The 25,072-nt window shown below is 39.1% G+C and overlaps 1 protein-coding gene across 16 annotated transcripts in view; it reads right to left on the reverse strand.

Annotated features, from left to right (window-relative positions):
- KAT6A (lysine acetyltransferase 6A) overlaps positions 1-25,072 on the reverse strand; it is a 107,643-nt gene that overhangs the window by 29,252 nt on the left and 53,319 nt on the right. For 11 of the 16 annotated variants that reach the window (XM_085004294.1, XM_085004289.1, XM_085004287.1 and 8 more), the window contains 6 exons: positions 22,566-22,681; positions 21,078-21,159; positions 18,174-18,309; positions 15,816-16,132; positions 12,575-12,693; positions 1,615-1,730 (listed from right to left, as the gene is read on the reverse strand). In XM_085004294.1, coding sequence (XP_084860420.1) covers positions 1,615-1,730; positions 12,575-12,693; positions 15,816-16,132; positions 18,174-18,309; positions 21,078-21,159; positions 22,566-22,681 — 886 coding nt within the window. The remainder of the gene's footprint in view (positions 1-1,614; positions 1,731-12,574; positions 12,694-15,815; positions 16,133-18,173; positions 18,310-21,077; positions 21,160-22,565; positions 22,682-25,072) is intronic. The other 5 variants (XM_085004292.1, XM_085004291.1, XM_085004285.1 and 2 more) reach the window with 1 other exon arrangement.

Consider the following 25,072-nt stretch of genomic DNA (forward strand, 5'->3'; position numbering starts at 1 on the left):
TAGCATCCATGAGGATGCAGGTTCGATCCCTGGCCTCACTCAGTGGGTTAAAGATCCAGTGTTGCAGTGAGCTGTGGTGTAGGTCTCAGATGAGGCTTGGATCTGGCATTGCTATGACTGTGGTGTAGGCCAGCGGCTACAGCTCAGATTTGACCCCTAGCCTGGGAGACTCCACATACTGCAGGTGTAGCCCTAAAAAAACAAAAAAAAAAAGAACTCAGAAGTGAAACATGCCTAAACTCATTTAAATATATATGTGGTTTTCTAAAAATGCAATTAATTATAAATACATAGATAGAAAAATCCTAAGTACTGATGAATTTATTAAATTACAGAATATTTTCTGATGAAAAGTTCTGGGAACCCTCCACAATGGTAGATAAGGAAATATATAGAAAACATCTACAATTCTACTTAAGAAATTAAGAAAGTTGAAGAATTTTACAGTTCTTATCCTATTGCTGCTTGCTATTACAATTCCTACTACACTTCTTGTTATTTATTTTTCTGCTGGAAATATTTGTTTACTCCTTCATTGATAAGTTATTCCCTCAAACCTGATTAAGAAGTCAGGTTCTAGCAACAACTTTATCTAAACACAAAGCAACATTTTTAATGAGACTTAATATTTTAAAAGTCAAGAGCCTCCTAATTCTTCTGAGACCGGCTTGCTCTCCGTTTGTGAATCAACTGGTTTCTTCTCCTCCCCTTGAAGGAAAGGGAAAAGGGGTCTGTGGTTCCAATCCTGGCACTACAACCCCTGGAACAGCTGACAGTAATAATCTGTTTTAAACCTAATGAAGAAATTAACTCCTCAGCTTTGCTGTTCTTGATCATACAAGATCTTGGCTATCCAGAACTCCTGCAGAGGAAACTGACTTGCACACCTGTGTTCTGTAGGTAGGAATTTCCTTTCCTCTTGTAACACTGTGTGTGTGTGTGTGTGTGTGTGTGCGCGCGCGCACGCGTGCATGTGCATGCACATGCGTGCCTGTGTGTTTTATGTATATGTTATATATAATACATACACAATACAGAAATATATTTATAACAAATTAAGATTGCTGTTCTTCTTTGGAATCAACAGAATATTGCCTTGAAGATCTCTCACAAAGTTTGGGGGTAACTGACACTTTAAGAAATAGCTCTCAGTTGCTGTGTTTCATGAGCTTATGTGTTAGTTTCTTGGGGGTCTGCTCTCTCTTCTTGTTTTGTCACTGAGATCTGGGTCTGAAAAAATATTCTCACTCCTATTTTTCTATTTCTGTTAGACTTGGAAACCAGACAAACAAGTTATTAAGCTACATGGAAAGAGAAAGTTAAAAAAAAATACTGACTTCTAGTTTTTGGGGTTTTTTTTAACCATTATATCAGCCTACTCCCAGCTTCTCAGAAATAACCTACGTTAAAGCACTGTGTATACTGTAAAGCACTAAATAAATCAATGTTGGTATAATTATTTTGGCTAATATTTCAGACAAACCATGTCACTAAGTAGGTAAGAAGCTATGTAATGACCGTACTTTGAACATATGTTTAACCCACAGGGTACCCTTCAGGTGCTGGAGTTCTATGAATCTATAAACAAAAGGTAAATGGTATCTCAAAACATACCTTGAGTATTCTTGAGGATATGGGGAAGAGTACCAGGTGTGAATTTCATACTTCCCAAACTCAATGACAGAGGGACAGCGGACTTGAGGGTCAGGGGGACCAGTCACTCCAACTTTCTGTGCAGTCAGAAAACACATTACAGAGGTTAGCTAAATTACATACCCTGAAATGGATAACAAAACCAAACACCCATCTGAGTCTAAGTGTTGCCTTGTCAGGATTCCACAGTAGAATTTAAAAAGCTAGGAACAAGCTAACAAGTTTTGAAATAAGCTGTATTATTCTTTAAGTAGAGTATCCAATAAAGAATAAAAATGCTAGGGAATCTCTCAGGACCAAATCCAGCTGGTGACATTGCATTTTCCATATTTAATAATACTGAGAATACTTGACTCAAGCAACCTCACTCCTTGATGCCTTGGTTATTAAAGAGATGCTGCAGGCATTCGGAGAGATGAGATGGGGTGGGAGGAGGGCTGCTTGCCTGCCCAGGCCACAGCGAGGGTCCCTGACTGATAGCCACAGCAATGCAGACAGAAAGGACTTGTCTTTTAGTTTGCCAAAGTAGATGTTAAGAACAATATTAAAAAAATATAACAAAACAAGTAACGGAGTCTTCAATTAACTTTATAGTGCCCCAATTCATTAGTGGTTTTTTTCACAGATTTGACCAAAAGAAAAAATACTCTTGTTAGTCACATATTTTTATCCCTTTTTAATCTACCTTCTGCTTATAATGAAAGTAATCTCTATGCATCTAATCTTGCAATGACCTGAATTACAGTATCTTTTTTAAAAAGAAAGGATTATTTATTTGTTTGTTTACAGGCTGCGCCCAAAAAGTCCTCAGGCCAGGGATGGAACCCATGCCACAGAAACAACCTGAGCCACAGCAATGACAACAGTGGATCCTTAACCTGCTGAGCCACCAAGGAACTCTGGAATTACATTATCTTAAAAAAAGGAGTAATCTGTAAAGCCTTTATGACTTCCACATAAGCAGTTCAAATATAAGCCACTGTTAATGACTACAACATCAGGTTTTAAAACCTTAAATTCAAGGGAATTTGATTTGCTCTGCACCAATACAGCAAGAGACTCATGAATATGCATACATGTATACAGGAACACCTCAGAGATGCTGTGGACTCAGCTCCAGTCCACAGCAAAAAGGGAATATTGCAACAAAGCTGGTCACATGAATTTTTCGGTTTCCCAAGTGCATATAAACGTTATGTTTATACTATAGCCTATTAAGTGTGCAGTAGCATTATGACTTTAAAAAAAATGCACATACCTTAATTTAAAAATACTTTATTTCTAAAAAATGCTAAGCATCATCTGAGGCTTCACCAAGTCCCAGAGTAGTATCAAAGACCACAGATCACCAAAAGTTTGAACTACTGCAAAATTACCAAAATGCGACAGAAAGACATGAACAAAAGCCGTTCGAAAAATGGTGCTGATGAACTTACTCAACTCAGAGTTGCCACAAACTTCAATTTGTAAAAAATAAATACAATTATCTGTGAAGCATAATAAAGTGAAGTACAATAAAACAATGTTTGCCCATGGGGGTGGTATGTATAGGACATATATAAGCATGTATATTTATCATGGATATTCTATAAACATCAACTGACTTTTTTTAAGAAGGATGTCAGAGGTTTTTATTCACTGTTTTTATATAAATTCATTTAAGGATGAAGCCTCTTCACTATAACTCATTTGAGAACTCTCCCTGGTCTTTCTAACCATTCCCTTTTATAAAAGGCCAAGGGACTGATCTCAGGTTTCATGCTGGAGCACAGCCAGGAGAAGCCTCACCCTCCCTTAGACACCTCAAAACAAAAGCCAAACATCTATTAGTTGGATAAACTGTTTTGACACCAAGGAGCACTGAGGCTCTTCCGAAGGCAAAAATCAAAAAGAAAACCACAAGATAGGATTAAAATAAGATTTTTCTGTTTCTCAAAACCAAAAGAGAACTTTGCAAAAGATTCTAAACACACTGTTCTTTTGGCTACATTTCAGAATCAAGTATTCCAATTCATAAAGTAGTGTCTTTTAGTATGTCTTCACAGGTCAAAAATAACAAGAACAGTAGTACAGAGTATCAAAATAAACAATAGAAGAAACCAATCTAACTTTCTGAGCTGAGATCACATAGGAAGCAGAGAAGCTGAGAGCACACACCTGCTGTGGCACCGCCTGTTGTTTGAGAGCTTTCCCATCCACTGCCTGGCGCTCTTCCAGGTGGATGCCCGACGTGAAAGTGGACATCCAGCTCCAGTACAACTGTTTGCACATCACCGCAACCAAGACAGTCTGTGTAACTCTAGACTCAACGGCAGACCTCTCCTGCCTTCACTCACCCTGGCTCTTCCACACTGTGAAATTCGCACACCCACCTGTCACCACCACCTCCAGTTCCCTTGTGAAAGAAAGCCTCTGAGCCAGTGTGCTTCCGTTCACTGAGGTTTAGAAGTTAACAAAGGCTCTGCGCCTTGAGGAAGGAACAGCTGCATCTACACCACACTAAATTAACCCAGTCTTGGCCAAAATCAATTTGTCAAATCAGAATTACAAGGTTATCTTTGCTAAGTCATTTTATTTTTATGTTTCACTCAAAATTTCATCAAACAGGCAACTCTCCAAAGTTGCAGCTATCTAATACAATCAAGAGCACAAATTATTATTTTTTAAACTTTTAACTCAAGTTCTACTACTCTGTGCCCTGCTTCTCATTTGAAAATGCCAAATCTTTAAAATGTAACACATGTTCTGGGCCAGAATGGACATTTTAATCCAAGAAAGTAAGGGAGGTACTACACGCACTAGTAATTGGGCTAAACCAAAAAGTAACCTCACTTACTTATTTTGGCCATGCCGCAGCATGCAGAAATCCCTGGGCCAGGGATCAAACCCGTACCACAGTAGTGACAACCCTGGATCCTTAACCCACTGAGCCACCAGGGAATTCCCAAAAGGTGACTTTAAATACGCCTATTCTAGATAGTGAAATTTTAATCACCAGGAGTTTATGAGAAAAGATTGTTAATTACTCTTCTGAAAAACCTCCACTTCTGTTAAATGACTTATTTAATTTTAGTTTCCAATATACAGAGATCACTCTTGCATAGAGAGACCCCAAGTCCAGATCAGATACAAAACAAAAATTACAACTGATGTACCCTGCCCGACCTTTGTTTTCTATTCTCCATGGGAAATGACAGTCTGAGGCAGGAGTGGAGGGTAGGACCGTACCCTTATTATCAGTATGAGAATGTGAAATGTGGGAAGAAGCCATGTTTTTGTTAGAACACCTTCCTATAAAAACTAGCAAAAATTAATTCTGTTAATTAGGGATTAAAAGTTACATGATGAAAGAGACATGTAAGAATGAGTTCACATGTTGCAAATGTAAGAAACATGAACTTTTAAGGAGAGTCAGCATATATAGAGTTTGCAGACTCAGCATCTTACACTGTGAACTCAGGTAATCCCCACAATCAATGTGTGTGTGTGGGGAGATGGGGGTAACAAGGCTCAGAGAAGTTAAGAGACAGATGCAAAGAACTCCCACTCCCGCTGTGGTGCAGTGGGTTAAGGAACCAACGGCAGCAGCTAAGGTCGCTGTGGAGATGTGGGTTCGATCCCCAGCCTGGCAGGGATCTGGTGTTGCCGCAGCTGTGGCATAGGCTATAGCTGCAGCTCGGATTCAATCTTGGCCTGAGAACTTCCATATGCTGTGGATGCAGTCATAATATTTAAAAAAATTTTAAACTGGAAAAAAAAGTGAAGCACAAAGACAGAACAAAACAGTACATGGTGAGATGGGACGTATAGGTACCTCCAACTAATTAATTTCTGAATTCCAAAAGTTTGTGTATAATTATTTTTGAACTGGAACTTAACTTTCCAAAGAAATGAAGCTACGAGTCCACAGTCTCTTATCCAAAGTCCTTGGAATACAATGTGCTCTGGAATTCTGAATTCTTCTCATTTTAGAAAAGTACTACAATACATGCGTGTGTCTTTTTTTTTTTTTTTTTTTTTGTCTTTTGTTGTTGTTGTTGTTGCTATTTCTTGGGCTGCTCCCGCGGCATATGGAGGTTCCCAGGCTAGGGGTTGAATCGGAGCTGTAGCCACCGGCCTACTCCAGAGCCACAGCAACGCGGGATCCAAGCCGCGTCTGCAACCTACACCACAGCTCACGGCAACGCTGGATCGTTAACCCACTGAGCAAGACCAGGGACCGAACCCGCAACCTCATGGTTCCCAGTCGGATTCGTTAACCACTGCACCACGACGGGAACTCCCCATGTGTGTGTCTTAAATCAACAGCCCCAGCAGGATTGGGGACAACACTCCATAATCAGGTACATCAATATTTCTTTAGCAAAGTGTACAAACATTCACATTAAATAACTAAGTTAAGTAATAAAGAATATATAGTGTCCCAAGTCAGTTCAGATCATGTTTTGCCAACAACTGAATAAGGGTAAATGAGACTTACTATAAAATGAGTTATAATTGTTTTTTCACTCTCCAAAGAAGTTATACATACCGATGGCCAATAAGCACAAGAAAGGATGCTCAACATCACTGATCATCAGGGAAATACAAATGTAAGCCAAAATGAGATCACTTCACACTCATTACAATGGCTACTATAAAAAGCCAAACCAAAACACCAGAAAATAACAAGTGTTGGAGAGCATGTGGAGCAACTGGAACCCCTGAGCACTGCTGGTGAAAATGTCAAGTGGTATAGCCACTGTGGAAAACACTGTGGCAGTTCCTCTAAAAATTGAACACAGAATTATCATATAAATGAGCAATTCTACTTTTGGGTACAGAGCCAAAGGAATTGAAAGCTAGAACTCAAACAGTTATCTGTATACCCATGTTCATAACAACATTACTCACAATAGTCAGCAACCCAAGTGTCCAATGATGGATAAATGGATTAAAAAAAGACGTTGTCTAGGAGTTCCCATTGTGGCTCAGCAGGTTAAGAATCTGCCTAGTACCCATGCGGATGTGGGTTCGATCCTTGGCCTCGATCAGTGGGTCAAGGACCCAGCGTTGCCCCAAGCTTTGGTGTAGATCGCAGATTCTGCTAGGATCTGGCATTGCTGTGGCTGTGGCATAGACCGGCAGCTACAGCTCTGATTCGACCCCTAGCCTGGAACCTCCATATGCTGAGGGTGTGGCCATAAAAAGGAAAAAAAAATAAGATACAGTCTATGCAATGGAATATTATTTAGCCTTAAAAAGGAAGAAAATTCTAATACATGCTTACAACATGGATGAACCCTGAAGACATTATGTTAAGTAAAATAAGGCAGACACAAAAGGACGAGTGCACTTACTTCTGTAAGGTCTACCAAGAGTAGTTAAATTCACAGACTGAAAGTAGAATGGTGGTTGCCAGGGGATGGGGGAGGGAGAAATGGGGAGTTAGTGTGTAATGAGTACAGACTTTCAGTTCAGGAAGATGAAAAAGTTCTGGAGATGGATGATAGTGACGGTTGTACAACACTGTATATGTACTCAATGCCACTGAATTGCAGTCCTAAAAACAATTAAGATGATAAATTGTATGTTACGTATATTATACCACAATAATTTTTTAAGTTTTCAGGACTCTGGATCTCAGAATTCTAGGTGTGACTATGCTATTTCCTATCTCTTTGCCCCATGCCTTTTCCTTCTGCACTTCTTTGCTTTACCAGTAAATATTGATAAAATCTGGGATCCTGTCTTCAGCTCTTTCATTCTTTCCCTCCACAGGACTGATAACCCATGATCCTACCAGCTTTTCACTTTCCTGAGGCTTCCCTCTTCTCCTTATCCAGCTTAGCTTCAAGGTCTTTTACTGTACCTCGTCTCTGCATGTATCCTTAACTTTTTTTCTCATCTCCTGATTCAAAGAAATCCCAACTCTGGATAAATTCAATTCTCCAACACAATTTAAGCTATTATCTTCACATCTGAACATGGTTAGAGAAAGACAAAACTGTACTAACTACTCTCAATTTACAACTCATAACCACTAACTTCAGTGACGCTTCTCTACTCCATTCATTCTTGCACTCTCCTAAAAGAGTATTTCATACTCTCTGCTGTCCCTCAAGCCTCCAGTACCTTGTACCCTGTCTTCATGTTCAACAATGCCTTTGCTTTCTAAGAAGCAATCAAGAGAAAGTTTCTGCAGCTTTCCAGGCCACATCTGAATGTCCACCCCTGTGCCCAGAGACCCTGCCCAAGGCCAATGCCCCACTTCCTCTTACCTATTCAAAGACATAGTTCCAACAATTTTCCTTTCTTTTTTTGCATTATCAGGTTTCTCTTTACTAAATCATTCCTATTATCTTCCTATATTAAAAAAGTATACCTTCTTTTGCCTTTACATCTCCATCCAACTATCTCCTTCCTGCTCCCCTTCATTGGAAAATATCTCGAGTAGCCACACATTACTTCTATAACCAATTTCTCTTCTTCCATTCCTTCCTGACCCTGCTCCAATTATACCCTTCCTCATTATATAAACAGTTTCTCAAGATCACCCCCATGTTACTAAATATGATGATCTGGAGCTCCCTGGTGGCCTAACAACTAAGGATTCGGTTTTGTCACTGCTGTGGCTTACGTCCGATCCCCGGCCTGAGAACTTCCGCATGCCATGTAGCCCTCATCTCATTTGATCTTTCTTCATCTGGATCATTGAAAAAGCCCCTAAACTGCTTTCCCTGCTTCCATTCTTGCCTAATTCCAATCAAGAAGTGGTCAAGAAAAAACTTTTAATGCAAAACTGATCCCTGTAACAACAACAAAAAAAGCTGATCCTTCTATTTTCTTGCTAAAAATCATTCAACAGTTAAAGATGTGGTGTATGCACATGTACACATGTACATAGATATACACTCACTCTTTCCTACTCCCTCCCTGCCCCCTCTCTGGAATACTACTCAGCCATAAAAAAGGAAGAATTAATGCCATTTGCAGCAACACGGATAGACCTAGAGATTACCACACTAAATAAAGTCACACAAAGACAAACATTATATGCTATCACTTACATGTGGAATCTAAAAAAAAAAAAAAAATGATACAAATGAACTTAAACAGATTCACAAACATAGAAAACTTATGTTACCAAAGGGGAAGAGGGTGAAGTATAACTAAGAAGTTTGAGATTAACAGATACATACTACTATATATAAAATAAACAACAAAGACCTGTACAGCAAAGGGAACTATATTCAATATCTTGTAATAAACCATAATGGAAAAGAATTTTTTTTAAAAAAATCATTCAATGATTTCCCACTAGAGTTACAATAAAAACCCAAATCCTAACTTATGTCCTCAGCCTATCCCTCCAGCTTCAGCTCCTGTGACTCTTTTAAGTCACCATACTCTAGTTATACTGGCCTTCTTTAAGCAGTCCCTCAAATTCACCAAGTTCTCCCATGCCTCAAGATGTTTACAGGCAGGGAGTTCCCTGGTGGCACAGTGGTTTAAGGATCCAGCATTGTCACTGCAGTGGTCCAGTCACAGCTGTGGCACAGGCCCAATCTCTGAACCAGGAACTCCCTCATGCCTTGAGCATGGTAAAAAAATTTAAAAAAAAAAAAAAATTTTTTTTTTTTTTTAAATTTAAAAAAGATATTTACGGGCAGCCCCCTAGATCTGGAATATTATTCTCAATAGCTCTTTGCCTTGTGGACTTTCTCCTTATCTTTCAGATTTCTGTATATATTATCACCACCTTAAAAGAGGAATCCCAGAAACCTGGACCAGGAAGTCCCTCCTATAATTGCTCACTACTTGCATATTTCCTTCCTATCACTTATCAGATTGTAATTAGATTTAATTATCTGATTATTTACTATCTGTCTCACTAAACAGACTGAAGGCTTCATCAAGGCAGCATCCATGTCCTGTTGTTCACTCTACAGCTCTAGTTCCACACCAGGTACATGAATCCTGAATGAATGAACCTTGTGGAGAAATATCACCATCATCAGAATTTTAATGCACTCCAAATAAGCAGACCAGAATTCAAATACCTAGCTGCCTATTTCCGTGGTGCCATATACATACATGGACAATCACTGGAAGTAACACACAATTAGCCAGATCATTGTTAAAACAAATTTATATTGTCTCCACTGGGCCTCAGCAAGGCTCAGCACCCCTTTAACTCTCCCTAGTCATCCTTCTCTTCACATAACAATTATTCTAACTCCTGGCCCATTTCTCCCAGCAGAAAATTTCATTCAAATATCCATTTATTAAACAAATATTTACTGGGCCTTTATTATACTCCAAGTATAAAGCAGTGACCAAAAAGAAAGAACCTGTTCTCAAGGCACTTCTACTCTAGAATTGAATATTTACATTTCGGAAGTGATAAGTACTAGGCAGGACAAGCAAGCAGGCAGGAGGGCACATACAGTGGGGATAAATGTTTGCTATTTCAATTTGGGATCTGGAAGGCTTCTCTGGTAAGGTGACAGGAGCAGAGACCTAAATGGAGTGAGCAGTGAGCCGAGGAGACATCAGGACCAGAAGAAGGGCAACCCACACAGGGAGCAACAAGAGTAAAGCTCCAAGGCAGGAGTGTGCCAGATGTGTCTGGGGAAGGGAGGAAGGCCTGTGGCTGGAGTAGAGTGAACAAGGGCTGAGCAGGAGGACAGCAGCTGAGAAGGGAGGCAGGTACAGGGTCACAGTGGGTCAAGTAAGAGTGAAAGAGGTTATGTTTGAAAACATCTACTCTGGACCTGTATAAACAAACAATACAAACGAGAGTGGGGTGAGGGACAAGAGTGGAAGCAAGAAGATGAGTCTGGAGACAGTACAACAGCCCAAGCAAGAGATGATGGTGGCTTACACTAAGATGATTAGAAAATCCTCTAATTCCATCTAAAGCCACCAACAAAGTAATGGTTTCAGGTGAGAATCACCAGTGGATACAACACCTAGTGAGTAAAAGTGGGATGAGAAATGTTCTATTTACATGATCTCAAAATGTGTCCTCACAAGATACTTAATTACAGAGGGCAAATGATTCTGCAGAGAAGAAACAAGGCAGAATACCTCCATAACCAAGTGATCAAAGTGAACTTCACGTGCCTCCTGGTATAATGCTCTGAGGACACATCACTACCGCAGACAGTCTATAAATGACCTGCACATGTCAAAAATGTCAAGGAGGAGTTCCCGTTGGGGCTCAGTGGTAACAAACTCGACTAGTATCCATGAGGATGCAGGTTCAATTCCTGGCCTTGCTCAGTGGGTTAATAAAGATCTGGTGCTGCTGTAGGTCTCAGATCTGGCTTGGCTGTGGCTGTGGTGTAGGCCGGCAGCTGTAGCTCTGATTCGACCCCTAGCCTTTGAACTTCCATATACTGAAGCTGTGGTCCTAAAAAAAAAAAAAAAAAATGTTGAGGACATGGAAGATAAAGACTGAGATACTGCTCCAGGTTAACAGGAGATGAAGGAGACATAAAAGTCAAAGAAAGATATGGTCCTAGACTGGACAGTGGACCAGGACAAGGTTTTTTTTTCCCTTTTGCTTTAAACAACACTAGTGGTGCAATTGGTGAAATTGGAATAAAATCTCCAGATTAGATAACATGCTTCATTGGTGTTAAATTCCTGATTTGATGGCTGGATCACATAAGAGAATGTCCATGATTTTAGGAAATACAAAGAAGTAGAAGTAAAACGCATTAGTATTATGTCTGCTTTGTCTTCAGGAAAAAAAAGTTCTTAAAAAGTAAAGACCAAACTACTCTTTCCCTTGAATTTTCGCTAAATATGATGTAAATTTCTACTTCAGTACCTCTAATGCTTTGTTTTACTTATTGTCAGGTAAAAAAGAAGCAACTTGCCCCAAGTAGAAATTAGTAAACCACAGGGCAAGGCTTGAACCCAGACCCATCTCACTCAAAGCAAATACTTGGTTAAATAGTAAGATGGTAAAATGAGTAAATGCTGGTTATTTATACTGCTGTTTCTGCTTTTCAAAAATATATAATAACCCACATAAACAACCTATTCACCAATGGGTCTCTTAATCCAAAGAGTTTCACCTGCACAACCAGCATCCCCAGCATCAGCGTTATGAATTCTTACTTTCAAGATAGAGAGAACTCAGCTTGGCTCACATGTTAAGTTGGAAAAGAAGGAAAAGACAAAAGATAAATACAATCCAAAAGCAGATTATAAAGACCTACTCCTTCACTTTCCCCATATTATCTCTTGCCATTATCTACACTCTATGGTCCTCACGTTGTCCCCTATTTTCAAATCTTCATACTTGTTCCTCCTGATTATATGGGACCCTTCCCTGTCATCCTGATAAAATTCCATATATTAAGACCAAGACAAGTGGTATTTCCCCTCACTGAATCCTCCTCCAACCTCCCCAGGCAGAAGTACCTGTTTGTCTCCTACGATCCCCAAATTCCATGGATCCTATAATTCAACTTCCACATTAAGGAAATGATCTACTTACTAGTCTCTCCTAGGCTGTAGCTGGCATCTCCAGCATCTGGCACATAAGCAGGTTCTGTGTGTGTACATTTATATCTTGCTATGTGTGACTAAGAATTAAGGCAGAAGCATTTAATAAATATTTCTTGAATTAATGAATATATTGTTTGTTGGTTGGGTCAAATCCTAAACTCTTCTTTATACATAAGACAGAAAATAAATAAACTAGCTCATTTAACACTGGTAGCCAAAGCAAGGAATTTATCTGCAGTTATCATGGGTTTGAAAGGAACACCTTAACCAGCAGAACTATGTACATGCACAAATCACATCTATTTGCAGATGAAATGGATAAATAAATCACTATTTCTGCTTTAACCATAATATAATCAACCCTCTTTCTCATCCATGAACAGACTGTATGTCCAATCTGAATATTCAACTTTACCTGCAGTGCTTGTTCTTGAATATCACGAAATAACTCCATATCTTTCTCAGTCATGATTTCCTGGCTCCCAAAAAGCCGTTCCTCACTTTCTTGTTTGCCATCCCAGCCATCCTGATTGTCTGCACATTAAAAAAGGGCTCACATGTTATCAATACTATCTTTAGTTTAGTACATAAACTAGATGAAATTTTGAAAGTCTCAATTTTATTATGTAACAGAGAAGAGGATAACACTAAACTGATTCCTAGAAAGATACTAGTCAATAAAGAATATGTACATCTTATATCTGCCTTATAATGAAAACCCTGAATTGACCTTAAAGCGTCTTAAGAATATTACATAACTAAATTCAAATTTCATTGAAAGAGATATTTCAGTATATACATACATACATACAAAAGCAGAATAGGCAAAAGGTCTAGAGAATATGGTACCTATTTTGAAACAACATGAATATAAAACTTATTATGAGTTTAACATGTCAACATGCAAATATTGCTTTTTCATTCTGTGGTAGTATGGAAAAAGTTTATGTTTTATAGCAAGACATAATTTTCATCACTTTGGAACAAAACAGGGAAATTTTGCTCCCTTTAAAATTCTCAATGATTCTGCAATCTTAATAAGGCCAATGCATTCTTATCCCAGCAAACATATATATATATTTTTTAATTTTGTGTCTTCTTGGGGCCGCACCCACGGCATATGGAGGTCCCCAAGCTAGGGGTCTAATTGGAGTTGTAGCCACGGACCTACGCCACAGCCACAGCAACGTCACATCCGAGGTGTGTCTGTGACCTACACCACAGCTCATGACAACACCAGATCCTTAACCCACTGATTAAGGCCAGGGATTGAACCCACAACCTCATGGTTCCTAGTCTGATTCATTTCCGCTGCGCCACAACAGAACTCCAAGAACATATATTTCAAATAGCGGTCTTAACTGATTGTAAGTACCCCCAACTCCCCTCACATCCTGGGTTCTTTTTGGGGTAGGGGTGGGGAGAGGCACACCCACAGCATGTGGAAGTTCCCAGGCCAGGGACTGAACCCGCACCACAGATATAACCCTGCACCACAGTTGTGGCAATACCAGATCCTTAACGGGCCGCACCACACAGGAACTTCCTCTGGGTACCCTTTTAAAGGATAAACTCCAAAACCTGAGGATCACAGACGATAATCCTCTGGGTAAGTATGAGAAATTGTAATAATCACCCACTAAATGATGTACCTCCCTCCAAAGGGCAAAGAACTGAGTGAAAGGAGTGTTGGAGGATTAAGTACATCATTATCTTTGCATTTGAGGATGACAATGATGGTGGTCTCACTTCCTCTCTGTATGAATGTGGCTGAAAAAACCAATTGGTTGACAGTTCTTTTAAAATCAATTGCACATACAGTCATTCATTTAGTGTGAGAAGAAAAAGGACAATGTTACTAAACTGAAAAATATAAACATACTCTGATGATACTCTGTGCCTTTAATGCCCCCTAGTGCATGGCACAGAGGATGCAGGCACAGCCGAGCACAACATTCAGGAGCACTGTATCAGATGAGGCCTCCTGCTTCTTAGACTCCAATTCATAAAGAAAATGGCAGAGCCAATGACAGCGAAAGCTCACATGACTGCCTAAGCTCAACAATGCTTTTCCATATACTTTATACATTTGCTCTAATAATTTCTATTTCTAAAGTTCCAGTAGATTCTTCTAATAATCCATCTCCAATGAAACGGTTAATTCAAAAATGTCTTTTATCAGCTGTATAGCAGAAATTGGCACAACATAGTAAATCAACTACACTTTAATTAAAAAAAAAAAAAAAGAAACATCTTTTAGGAGTTCCCATTGTGGCTCAGTGGGTTAAGAACCCGACACAGTGTCTGTGAGGATGTGGGTTTGATTTGGTCTCGCTCAGTGGGTTAAGGATCTGGCATTGTCACAAGCTGAAGCACAGGTCACAAACGTGGCTCAGATCTGGTGTTGCGTGGCTGTGGCATATGAAATGAATGAAATTCCGATTTGACCCCTAGCCCAGGAATTTCCATATGCTGCAGGTGTGGCCCTAAAAAGAAAAAAAAAAAAAAGTCTTTTATTGGGATCTGCTTTATGAGAGTCTTTCCTTCTAAGTCCAACCTGAATAACCAGCATATTTTCTTAGATAAACATACTCAGAGTGGAGCTTAACTACAGTCTACACAGCTAATAAAGACATGGAAAGTACTCAAATGCTTAAAGAGTAATTAGCTGACTGCCATTCTGGTGAAAAGCCAACCAATACTGAATAAAAGGGGGCCTGACAAAGATGAGCATTTGTCTCTTCTGCATTGGACCAATCAATTATTTATATAAGGAGAAATGAGAAAGTGGTGAATACAATCACCAATGGGACATTCAGGGGAAGGAAGTCAAAGTTAAGAAATTCTTATGCAGCACATGAGATACTACAGCTTTTGGCCCTTGTAATCCCAGAGTCCAACCTGTCTTTCTACTTCCCTCAGAGTCCTTTCTACTTTCTTCACATGCTTAGTCTCTCTCAACTCAATAGTGATGAGGCCAGCTCTAATTATGTGGACAGCTAATCAAAATTGTCTCCTCCAACATCAAGTATTAGTTATACTTTTACCTCTTTCCCACAGATGTTTTCTACTTTGAAAATTAGGGAACTTAGCCTAATACATAAGCAAAAGTTCTAAAGCTATGGCTCTTTCTTCCTCTTTTTAAGAATAATCCTTGAAAAATTACAACTCTATTTGCCAAGATTTGAAGTAGAAAAATCAATCACCTTATCATACTTGTATATAATTTTGGTCTTTTACTTCTGCTTAGATCAACAGCATTTTATCTACCTACCCATACTCTAATTCCCTTTCAGGAATAAAGTAAGCACCATCATGTTCATCACATGCCTTATTCTGTAATTTATGAAAAATGAAGTTATCCTTGGATTCAAGATTATACCCCAAATTTCTATAGGCAGATTCTTTGTGGTTCCACCAAAAAGCACCTTCTTTCACCTAAAACTTCTACTTGTCCATTGTCCAACTTCATCTCTAACCTCTAAATTCCTGCCATAGTTATCACCTGAGCATTGCCTAAATACATACCTCTAACATGTTCTTATATTCCATAACCAATTGTTAATAATTAAATTTAATTCTAATCCAGATAACCAATGTTATTCCAAATAATACACTTGGGCACACTTTTTGTTTCTAAGTGAACAAACATTTACCTGTGGGCCAATCTGAGGTGCTTGGCTTTCTGCTGCCCTTTTTCCTGATTCTGTATTGCTCGGAGTAGTCTACCACTTCCCCTCGAGGCTTCCGCCCGTCAGGGGAAGGGGTAAAGAATTTGGTAAGGCCATCAATGAGCCCTTTGGTTTTCTTATTGAACTTCAAGGGGATACTGCCATCTCTGCAGAAGTCCAAGCCGTCTATTTGCTCTAGATAGCCTTCTTCTGAGGACGATGCTGACTGGCTGGAGAGAGTGATTTTACGTTTCCTACCCCTTCCAGGGCCTGTTCGAACTTTGCTGAAGGGACATTTTGACCTAAAGGATCAAACAGGGAAAAGGGTAACTATTAAAAAGAAATCTTCATAAGGTTTCTATTTAATATATAACACATAGTAAACAATGTACGTTTTAAAAATTTATAGTGTTAAGAATATTCCATAAACTACAAATATTATATGATTGAGAAGTATTATATGATCCCATCTATTTCTGGGAAGTTTATTCATTTTATAGTGTTAAGAATCTTAAGCCAGGAGTCAGAAGATATATTTGAATCACAATTCTGCCACTTACTAGCTGTACATCTTGGACAACTCACATTCTCTGTAAACAACAGTGTCTTCATCTGTAAAATGAGAATTATGCCAGGGGACAACTAAGATGCTTCCAAGTATGAAGTCCTGGGATCTCTGCACCAACTCAGAGTATACTTTCACCTCTAAGCATAAGGACAGGTTACTCTCTGCAAGTCAGGAATCAAAAGATCTTTCTAGGAGTTCCCACTGTGGCACAGTAGGATAAGAATCCAACTGCAGCAGCTCAGGTCACTGCAGAGGCGTGGGTTTGATCCCCACCCTGGCACAGTGGGTTAAAGGATCTGGCATTGCCACAGCTGCGGCTCAGCATGGATTCAATCCCTAGCCAGAGACTTCCTTATACCGTGAGTGCAGCCATTTAAAAAAAGAAAAAGAGGAGTTCCTGTCGTGGCTCAGTGGAAACAAATCTGACTGGCATCCAAGAGGACGAAGATCGATCCCTGGCCTCTCTCAGTGGGTTAAGGATTCGGCGCTGCTGTGAGCTGTGGTGTAGGTTGCAGATTCGGCTCAGATCCAGCATTGCTGTGGCATAGGCAACAGCACCAATTCAACCCCAGCCTGGGAACCTCCATATGCCATGGTACAGCCCTAAAAACAAACAAACAAACAAAAAAGAAAAGGTCTTTTTATAGGAAAATTAAAGCTTGACTTAAGATTTAAAATATAAACTACAATACTGGTTCTGCGTATTTCAAGCTGCTAATGCCCACTCGGTTACAGTTATATCACCTTCAAGACAGTCTTAACTGTAAACAAGGTGGGTAAATTTTGTGAGAATACAGAGAGGTTTAAGACTCACAGACAAGGACAGCAGACTTATGGTTGCCAAGGGGGAAGGGGAGGGAGTGGGATGGACGGGGAGTTTGGGGTTAACAGATGCAAACTATTGCATCTGGAGTGGATAAGTAATGAGATCCTGCTGTACAGCACAGGGAACTATATCTAGTCACTTGTGATGGAACACAATGGAGGACAATGTGAGAAAAAGAATATATGTGTGACTAGATCACCCTGCTGTACAGCAAAAATTGATAGAACACTGTAAATCAACTATAATAAAAAAATTTTTTAAAAAAAGAAGAGAGGTTTACAGACCTAAAGATAGTTTACATATCATCAAAGGTGAACTACTATAGAGATACTCCCTCAAAAAGAGAATCAGCTACTGAATCTTGGCCCACCTCCTCCAGATATACCCCAGTGTTCCAGTCCACAAGAGATAATTATACCCCTGATTTCTGCTAATAGATGAAAAATTCCCATTCTTTTACATCAGGACATAGAAATGGGACTTAGCTATGACCTCAAAAGAAGAAGCTATCCAGCAATTTGTACATCTAAACTCCTGAGACTACATCAAGAGAGGAATCCGTGAAATGCTTCATTAACATAATTTTTTCTTTGTTGTTTTTTTGGTGAAAGAAGCAATATAAGACAGTGGTTAAGAGCCAGACACATACTATAAAGTATGCAAGTTAATCACTCTATGCTGTAGGTCCCTCCTTTGAAAAATAAGAGTAACAACAGTACCTGCTTCACTGGGCTGCTGGGAGAATAAATGATTTAGTACACATAAAGCACTTAGAACAGTGAGGGCCTTGGCACTTCATTAACGGCTCAATAAGAGCGAGCCATTATTATTACATAAACATGCCAGCTGTAACAACTGAATTTCTTTTCATACAGCAAACAAGAGAATCCTGCACTATGGAGAAGACCCTATCCTCTTCTCCCCTCACCTTGCCACAAGTACAACTTACACCGTGTTTTGTTTCTTTAACCTGTTTTTTGGACGTCCTATTGGATTAGCATAGCGCCGTTTTATCTGTGCCGCCTTCTTCTGTAGAAGTTTCCGTCCTTTTTTCCTAGGTCGACATATTTGACATATCCACATGCCTATAAAGAAAGAAAATTCCACATAAAAGCACAATAGACATAAATACATAGAAAGAGTTCAGATATTCTAAGCCAGAAGTTCTTAACCTCTTTCAGGTCAAGAACTCTTTCAGGTCTCATTTGAAAATCTGGTAAGAACCCCCCAGAAAAATAAATCCAAAAACATATACATACAAAATTCTACAAATAACTAGGAGAGATGCACAAATGTCCTGAAGGCCACACATGGGCTCATCCCCTGATTCTCACTTTACATACATATTGGCTTCTAATTACCATTCTGCAAGAAAAGAAGCCAGGGTCCCATAGAGTAATGACTCATTCCAGGATTGGAGCTGGGAAAATACAAGATAACTTGGAACATCTTGTGGTACCCGAAAATAGAGAAGTGCCCAAAAGATGATGAAAGTATGTTGAAAAGACACAGGCGCCAACTTGAAGGAGCCCCCAATATCTGAATCTGGGTCAATCCAAGCAAAAAAAAAAAGAAAGAAAGAAAAGAAAAAAGGGAATAATAACAGCAATGGACTATAACCTATAGAATAAAGATCCATGAGACCATAATGATATAAATAGCTGAATAAGTAAATAAATGGGAGAAAAAGATCACTCTTCCTTACAGCAGAACTCCACCGTTAGTAAAGTAAGAAGAAATGATAGAAACAGAAAAATCATCACTACGCAAACAAACGCCACAGCAAAACATGGTGTGTGCATGAACCAACAACTGATGCTAACAGAGCAGCAAAGCAGAAAAAGCATAACTTTAGGGTGTCTGTGAAGAGTCTCCACTATAATCAGGTGACCCAAGATAGCATCACAGGAATGAGACACACTGGTATCCTACACCCGTTAAATACACAACTTCACTTCTGTATTCTTGTCCAATGTCATAGCCTCATTCTAACCATGATAAAGCAAAAGACAAACCCACACTGAAGGAGTTTCTACAAAATACTTGAGCAGTATTCTTCAAAAGTGTCAAGGTCAGCAAAGACAAGGTTTGAGGAATTAACACTAGAAGAGAGTACAGAAATAGGACAACTAAATGTAATGTGATATCCTGGGCTGGATTCTCAGGACCAGAAATTCAAATAAGGTCTGTAGGTTAATCAGATCACATCGGTGTCCAGGTTTCAATAACTATAAGGTGTTAGCATCAGGGGAAGCCGAGTAAAGGGCACAATGAGAACTCTACTATTTTTACCACTTTTCTGTAAGTCTGAAACCACTTAAAAATAAACTGTTTCCTGCTTTAAGCAGCCATAGATCTTCATTTGTAGGCATTAAATACACAGGAATGAGGTCCTTCCTAAGAAAATCTTTATTATCTTGAAGGATTCTCAGGAGGCCTTTTGCCCAGATTTCAAGTAAATGTAAGAGGCAGGGAAAAGAGGGATACTTATTTTTCCAATACATACAAATGTAAGACTCTCCAGAAGGTAACAATCAATAATGACACTCAAGTAAAATGTGGAAGTGGAATAACTTGATGAGTCCATCAACAGGAAAAATTTCTTCAAACTGACATTATCAAGTATCTCATAAGCATTTTACTTAAGAAACCTATAAATTACAAAACCAGAGTTGAAAATGGAATTTATGAGACAAAGCAGGGTAGACTGACTAGATCTTTTTTTAAAAACTCTTTGCATATGATAAAATGGAAACTTATCATCTTATCTAAGTTATCAGCACATGATTCTATACCAACTAAATACCTCACAAGGAACAGGAGTTAAAACAGTAGAATAACATTACTAAGCTGTACTCTTGATTTGGGCACTATTTGTTTGCAATTATAACTTTTTTAGGTTTTCAATAAACCAGAGGCTCTAATGGTTTTAGGCCTCTCAAAAGTGAAGAGCTGTGATATTATCAATAGGACCTAATACAGCTTCACTTCTTCCTTTCAAAAAATAGAGATATTAGAGTTCCCATCATGGCTCAGTGGTTAAGAACCCAATTAGTAACCATGAAGATGCAGGTTCGACCCCTGGCCTCTCTCAGTGGGTTACGGTCTGGCATTGCTGTGGCTGTAGCATAGGCCGCAGCTATAGTTCCGATTCAACCCCTAGCCTGGGAACCTCCATATGCCGTGGGTGCAGCCCTAAAAGACAAAAGACCAAAACAAACAAACAAACAAACAAAAAACCCAGAGAGATTTCAAAATATTACATAGGGCAAGCATTTTGTCCTCAAGCTATAGGACTGGCAAATATATATAAACGGACACTTTTACCCTCCAAGGATGCTAAAACATTGAAAATAGAGGAAAACAATAAATCCATATCACATAAGAATGTTAGGATGTCTAAAAAGAAAGACTACTCCACCTCTAAGACGACAGCTCTCTTCGTCCTTACACAACCCTGAACAGAAAAAGGCAAACTAGGAGTTCCCGTCGTGGCGCAGTGGTTAACGAATCCGACTAGGAACCATGAGGTTGCGGGTTCGGTCCCTGCCCTTGCTCAGTGGGTTAAGGATCCGGCGTTGCCGTGAGCTGTGGTGTAGGTTGCAGACGCGGCTCGGATCCTGCGTTGCTGTGGCTCTGGCGTAGGCCAGCGGCTACAGCTCTGATTCGACCCCTAGCCTGGGAACCTCCATATGCCGCGGGAGCGGCCCAAAAAATAGCAACAACAACAACAACAAAAAAAAAGACAAAAAAAAAAAAAAAAAAGAAAAAGGCAAACTAGTCTTTCATTTTAAAAAGTAGATTAAAAAGTGTTTTCACTAACCTACCCCTTTATCCTGCCAGTACTTCTTACCTTTTGGCATCCGAGTGAGTGGTGGATCACAACACTCCATATGAAAACCCCGGTCACAGGAATCACAGAAGAGCATGTTATCCTAAAGAAGAGAAACAACAGGTCTGCTTAATTTTATGAAACGGAAGCATGTCAGGATACTGACTTCATGAAACCTAGGAAGCCTCAACCATCTCATAAAGGAGATGAGTTACCATAATAATAGAAATTCCCTTAACTTGTATTATAAACTGAGTAAATAAATGGACAGTCTGAGTTAGCAAAGTTTTGCTTCATCCATCTTTAATAAAGAACTAAAGTTTCATTACTTTCAAGTTTATCCAGTAGTCAGATATAAGCTAACTTGAGTCTGTTTTATTAGAAAAGAGAAAAGGATGACTGTAATTAATATAACTGACCATTCCTAAATGAATACCTCCATGCTACTCAAAAAAGTTTAACAAATATTTCTTTAAAGTAGCTCATCTTGGAGTTTCCATAGCAGTGCAGTGGAATAAGAATACTGCTGCAATGGCTCAGGTAGCTGCAGAGGCACGGGTTCAATTCCCAGTCCAGTGCAGTGGGTTAAAGGATCCATCATTGCCACAGCTGCAGCTGCAATTCAATCCCTGGCCCAGGAACTTCCATATGCTGCAGGTGTGGCCACAAAAAAGAAAAACAGAAAAAAAAGAAAGTAGCTGGTCTCTGCAAATATATAGTTAAGATGCTTTAGAAACTACATAGAAATAGGGAGTTCCTACTGTGGCTCAGCAGTAACAAACCCAACTAGTATCTAGGGTTCAATCCCAGGCCTCGCTCAGTGGGTTAAGGATCTAGAGTTGCTGTGAGCTGTGCTGTAGGTCGCAGACACAGCTCAGATCTGGTGTTGTTGTGGCTGTGGTGTAGCTGGCAGCCGTAGCTCCAATTCAACCCCTAGCTAGCCCAGGAACCTCCATATGCTGTGAATGCAGCCCTAAAAATATGACAGAAGAGAAGGAAAGGAAAGGAAAGGAAAGGAAAGGAAAGGAAAGGAAAGGAAAGGAAAGGAAAGGAAAGGAAAGGAAAGGAAGCTGTCAGATATAAGCTAGCTTATATATGACAGAAGGAAAGGAAAGGAAAGGAAAGGAAAGGAAAGGAAAGGAAAGGAAAGGAAAGGAAAGGAAAGGAAGAAGGAAAAAAAGAAGGAAGGAAGGAAGGAAGTAAAGAAAGAAAGAAGGAAGGAAAAAAGGAAAGAAAGAAGGAAAGAAAGAGAGAGAAGGAAGGAAAGAAGGAAAAAAGGAAAGAAAGAAAGAAAGAAGGAAGGAAAGAAAAGAAAGAAACTACCTAGAAATAATCTAAGTGTCAGTGAGCAAGTATTCTAAACTAATGATGTGTAATTTGAAGAGGCTACTGTTGTAAATTGTGCTGGACCAAGTGACTGAAAAATAACAAGCCACACTTAGAGAAAAGTGCCAGCTGTACCTTCTACCTCTAAATGAAATATTCGAGCTGGAGAGCAAAGATACTCACCGCATTTTTGCCCTGATCTCGACAGGAGCTGCACGTCTTACACTCGATGCACTGCCACCGTAAGGCCTTCACTCTAACCGTTAGTTCGGGGGAAAACTTTAAACAGGATGGATGACCTAATAAAGGGGGAAATGCACAAATGAAACAATCAAGAATCACCGTGTAACTATATTAAAGGAATGATGTAGAAAAAGGCAACTATTGGAGATCCTGCTGAATAGCACTGAGAACTTTGTCTAGATACTCATGTTGCAACAGAAGAAAGGGTGGGGGAAAAATGTAATTGTAATGTATACATGTAAGGATAACGTGATCCCCTTGCTGTACAGTGGGAAAATAAAAAAATATATATTAAAAAAAAATCAACTATGCTACGATGATAAAAAAAAAAAAAAAAAAAAGAAAAGAAAAAGGCAACTATTTTAAATCAAAACATCAAGGAAAAACAAGACGCTCCTGGAAGCAAGCCTCATCAGGACCTGGAACTTCAATTCAGTTCTCAGTGGGCTAAACAGAATTTAGTGCATCACCCCCACCCCAGTCTGATTATTAAAAGCGTGACAAACTCCAAACTTTTATTAAGCCTGCATTAATTAAAGCACTATGTGTGTACACATGCTCATATGTATATGAATACATAATATGCCTGGGCCATTACTGGAATAACACAAAAACTGTTTACAATTGTAACATCCTAGGATATGGAGCTAGAAATATTTTGCGGGAAAGGAATTTTACACTTTATACCCTCTGTGCTCTCATTTTTTGTTTTTGTTCTTTGGTTTGGTTGGTTTTTGGCCACCTCTGCAACATACAGAAGTTCTAGGGTCAGTGACAATGCTGGATCCTTAATCCACTGTGCCACTAGGGAACTCTTGTGCTCCCATTTTTTAAACAATAATGTGTTACAAATTTATAACTAAAAAATATATAATGAAAATCCCATCATTCAAAAATCAGTTCTGGGAGTTCTCTGGTGGCTCAGCAGGCTTGGGTCACTGCTGTGATGCGAGTTTGATCTCTGGCCCAGATCTTCCACATGCCATGGGCACAGCACCCCCCAAAAAAGTGAGTTATGTGCTCATGATTTAAGGCACTGACCTAAAACTACAACATAAGCAATGTTTCTATTTGATCAGATTAATAGTAACTGAAAAAAATATTTCCTCTCCCAAGAGTTAGTATCAGCTTGATTCTCAAAAACTTAGGGTAGCCGATTCACTCTTAACTCTGAAAAGCTTTGTCCCTTTCCTCTAAAAGTTGGTTATGTTTATTTTTCTTCAATGAGAGAAAGGTTGGTTAAATTCTCTTCTCTTTTCTATCCCTAAATAATTTTGTTTTAAGAAATGATAAGAAATTTATCACAGGAACATCAGTAACGTCAAAGGAAAATGAGAGGAGGTGTTAAAAAAAAATTCTCATCCATAATCTCATTATCCTAGAATAGCCATTTTCGTATTCTACTTTTCCTTTTTAAACTAACTAAAAAGGGAGTTCCCACTGTGGTTCAGCAGGTTAAAAACCTGACACAGTATCCATGAGAATACAGGTTTGATCCTTGGCCTTGCTCAGTGGGTTAAGGATCTGGAATTGCTGCAAGCTGCAGTGTAGCCCTCAGCTGCAGCTCCAATTTGGCTCCTAGCCTGGAAAGTTCCATATGCCTTGAGAGCAGCCATAAGAAGAAAAGAAAAATAAATAAACTAGCTAAAAAGCCCTTGCATGGTTTTAATTTAGGGTATAATTTTTGTTTTGTTTTACTTTTCTTCATTATTTTTTTCAAGCAAACTTTCTATTCCTTAAACTGATTGCATTCCACTGAGTTGATACACTATACCCCACCTGACCATTTCCCTATAGTAAACATTTAGACAATTACCCATAATAATTATTAAGAACACTAAAATGAATAATTTCATGTTTATAGATTCTTTCCTTCTTTTAAGCTAATTCCTTAGAATAAATTCCTGAGAGTAGAGTTAGTGAGTGAAATGAAATAAATAATTTTTTAGCTTGAGAGGCAGACATGCACCGCCAAGCATGCTTCAAACCCTATGATATAACACCCAGTGCCACCAGCAAAGGACAAATATTTCATCAGCTCTAGTTTGGCTCTCTTATCTTTCAAGTTTTATAAAAGCTATAAAATGACACTTCACTGCTGCTTTGCTGTACATTCCTATTATTACTTGGGTAAAACATTTTTTTATGTGCTCAACTATTAACTTTCTCTCTTATAAACTGCTTGTTCATAAGCTCTGACCCTTGGACTTTATGCTTAGAAATGTAAATATGCTCTTCATACCTTATGGTATAAAGCTTTTGGCCCTTTGTCCTATTTAATGTAACTATTTTCCTCAAATAATTCTTTCTTTTTAAAATGTGTGGTATTTCAGTTCTCAATTTGGAAAATATCAAACTATATACTTGACTCTGTCTATATTTTCTTCCTCAGTTACTGTGAAAGGCAAGCTCCAAGCAATCCTCCTGCCAAGAACACCAGCCCACAC

This window comes from Sus scrofa, chromosome 17, assembly GCF_054392235.1.
Source record: "Sus scrofa isolate SSC_HxYL_T2T_F1_AM1 chromosome 17, Sscrofa_HxYL_maternal_Yorkshire_Landrace_v2.0, whole genome shotgun sequence".
NCBI classification, from domain to species: Eukaryota; Metazoa; Chordata; class Mammalia; order Artiodactyla; family Suidae; genus Sus; species Sus scrofa.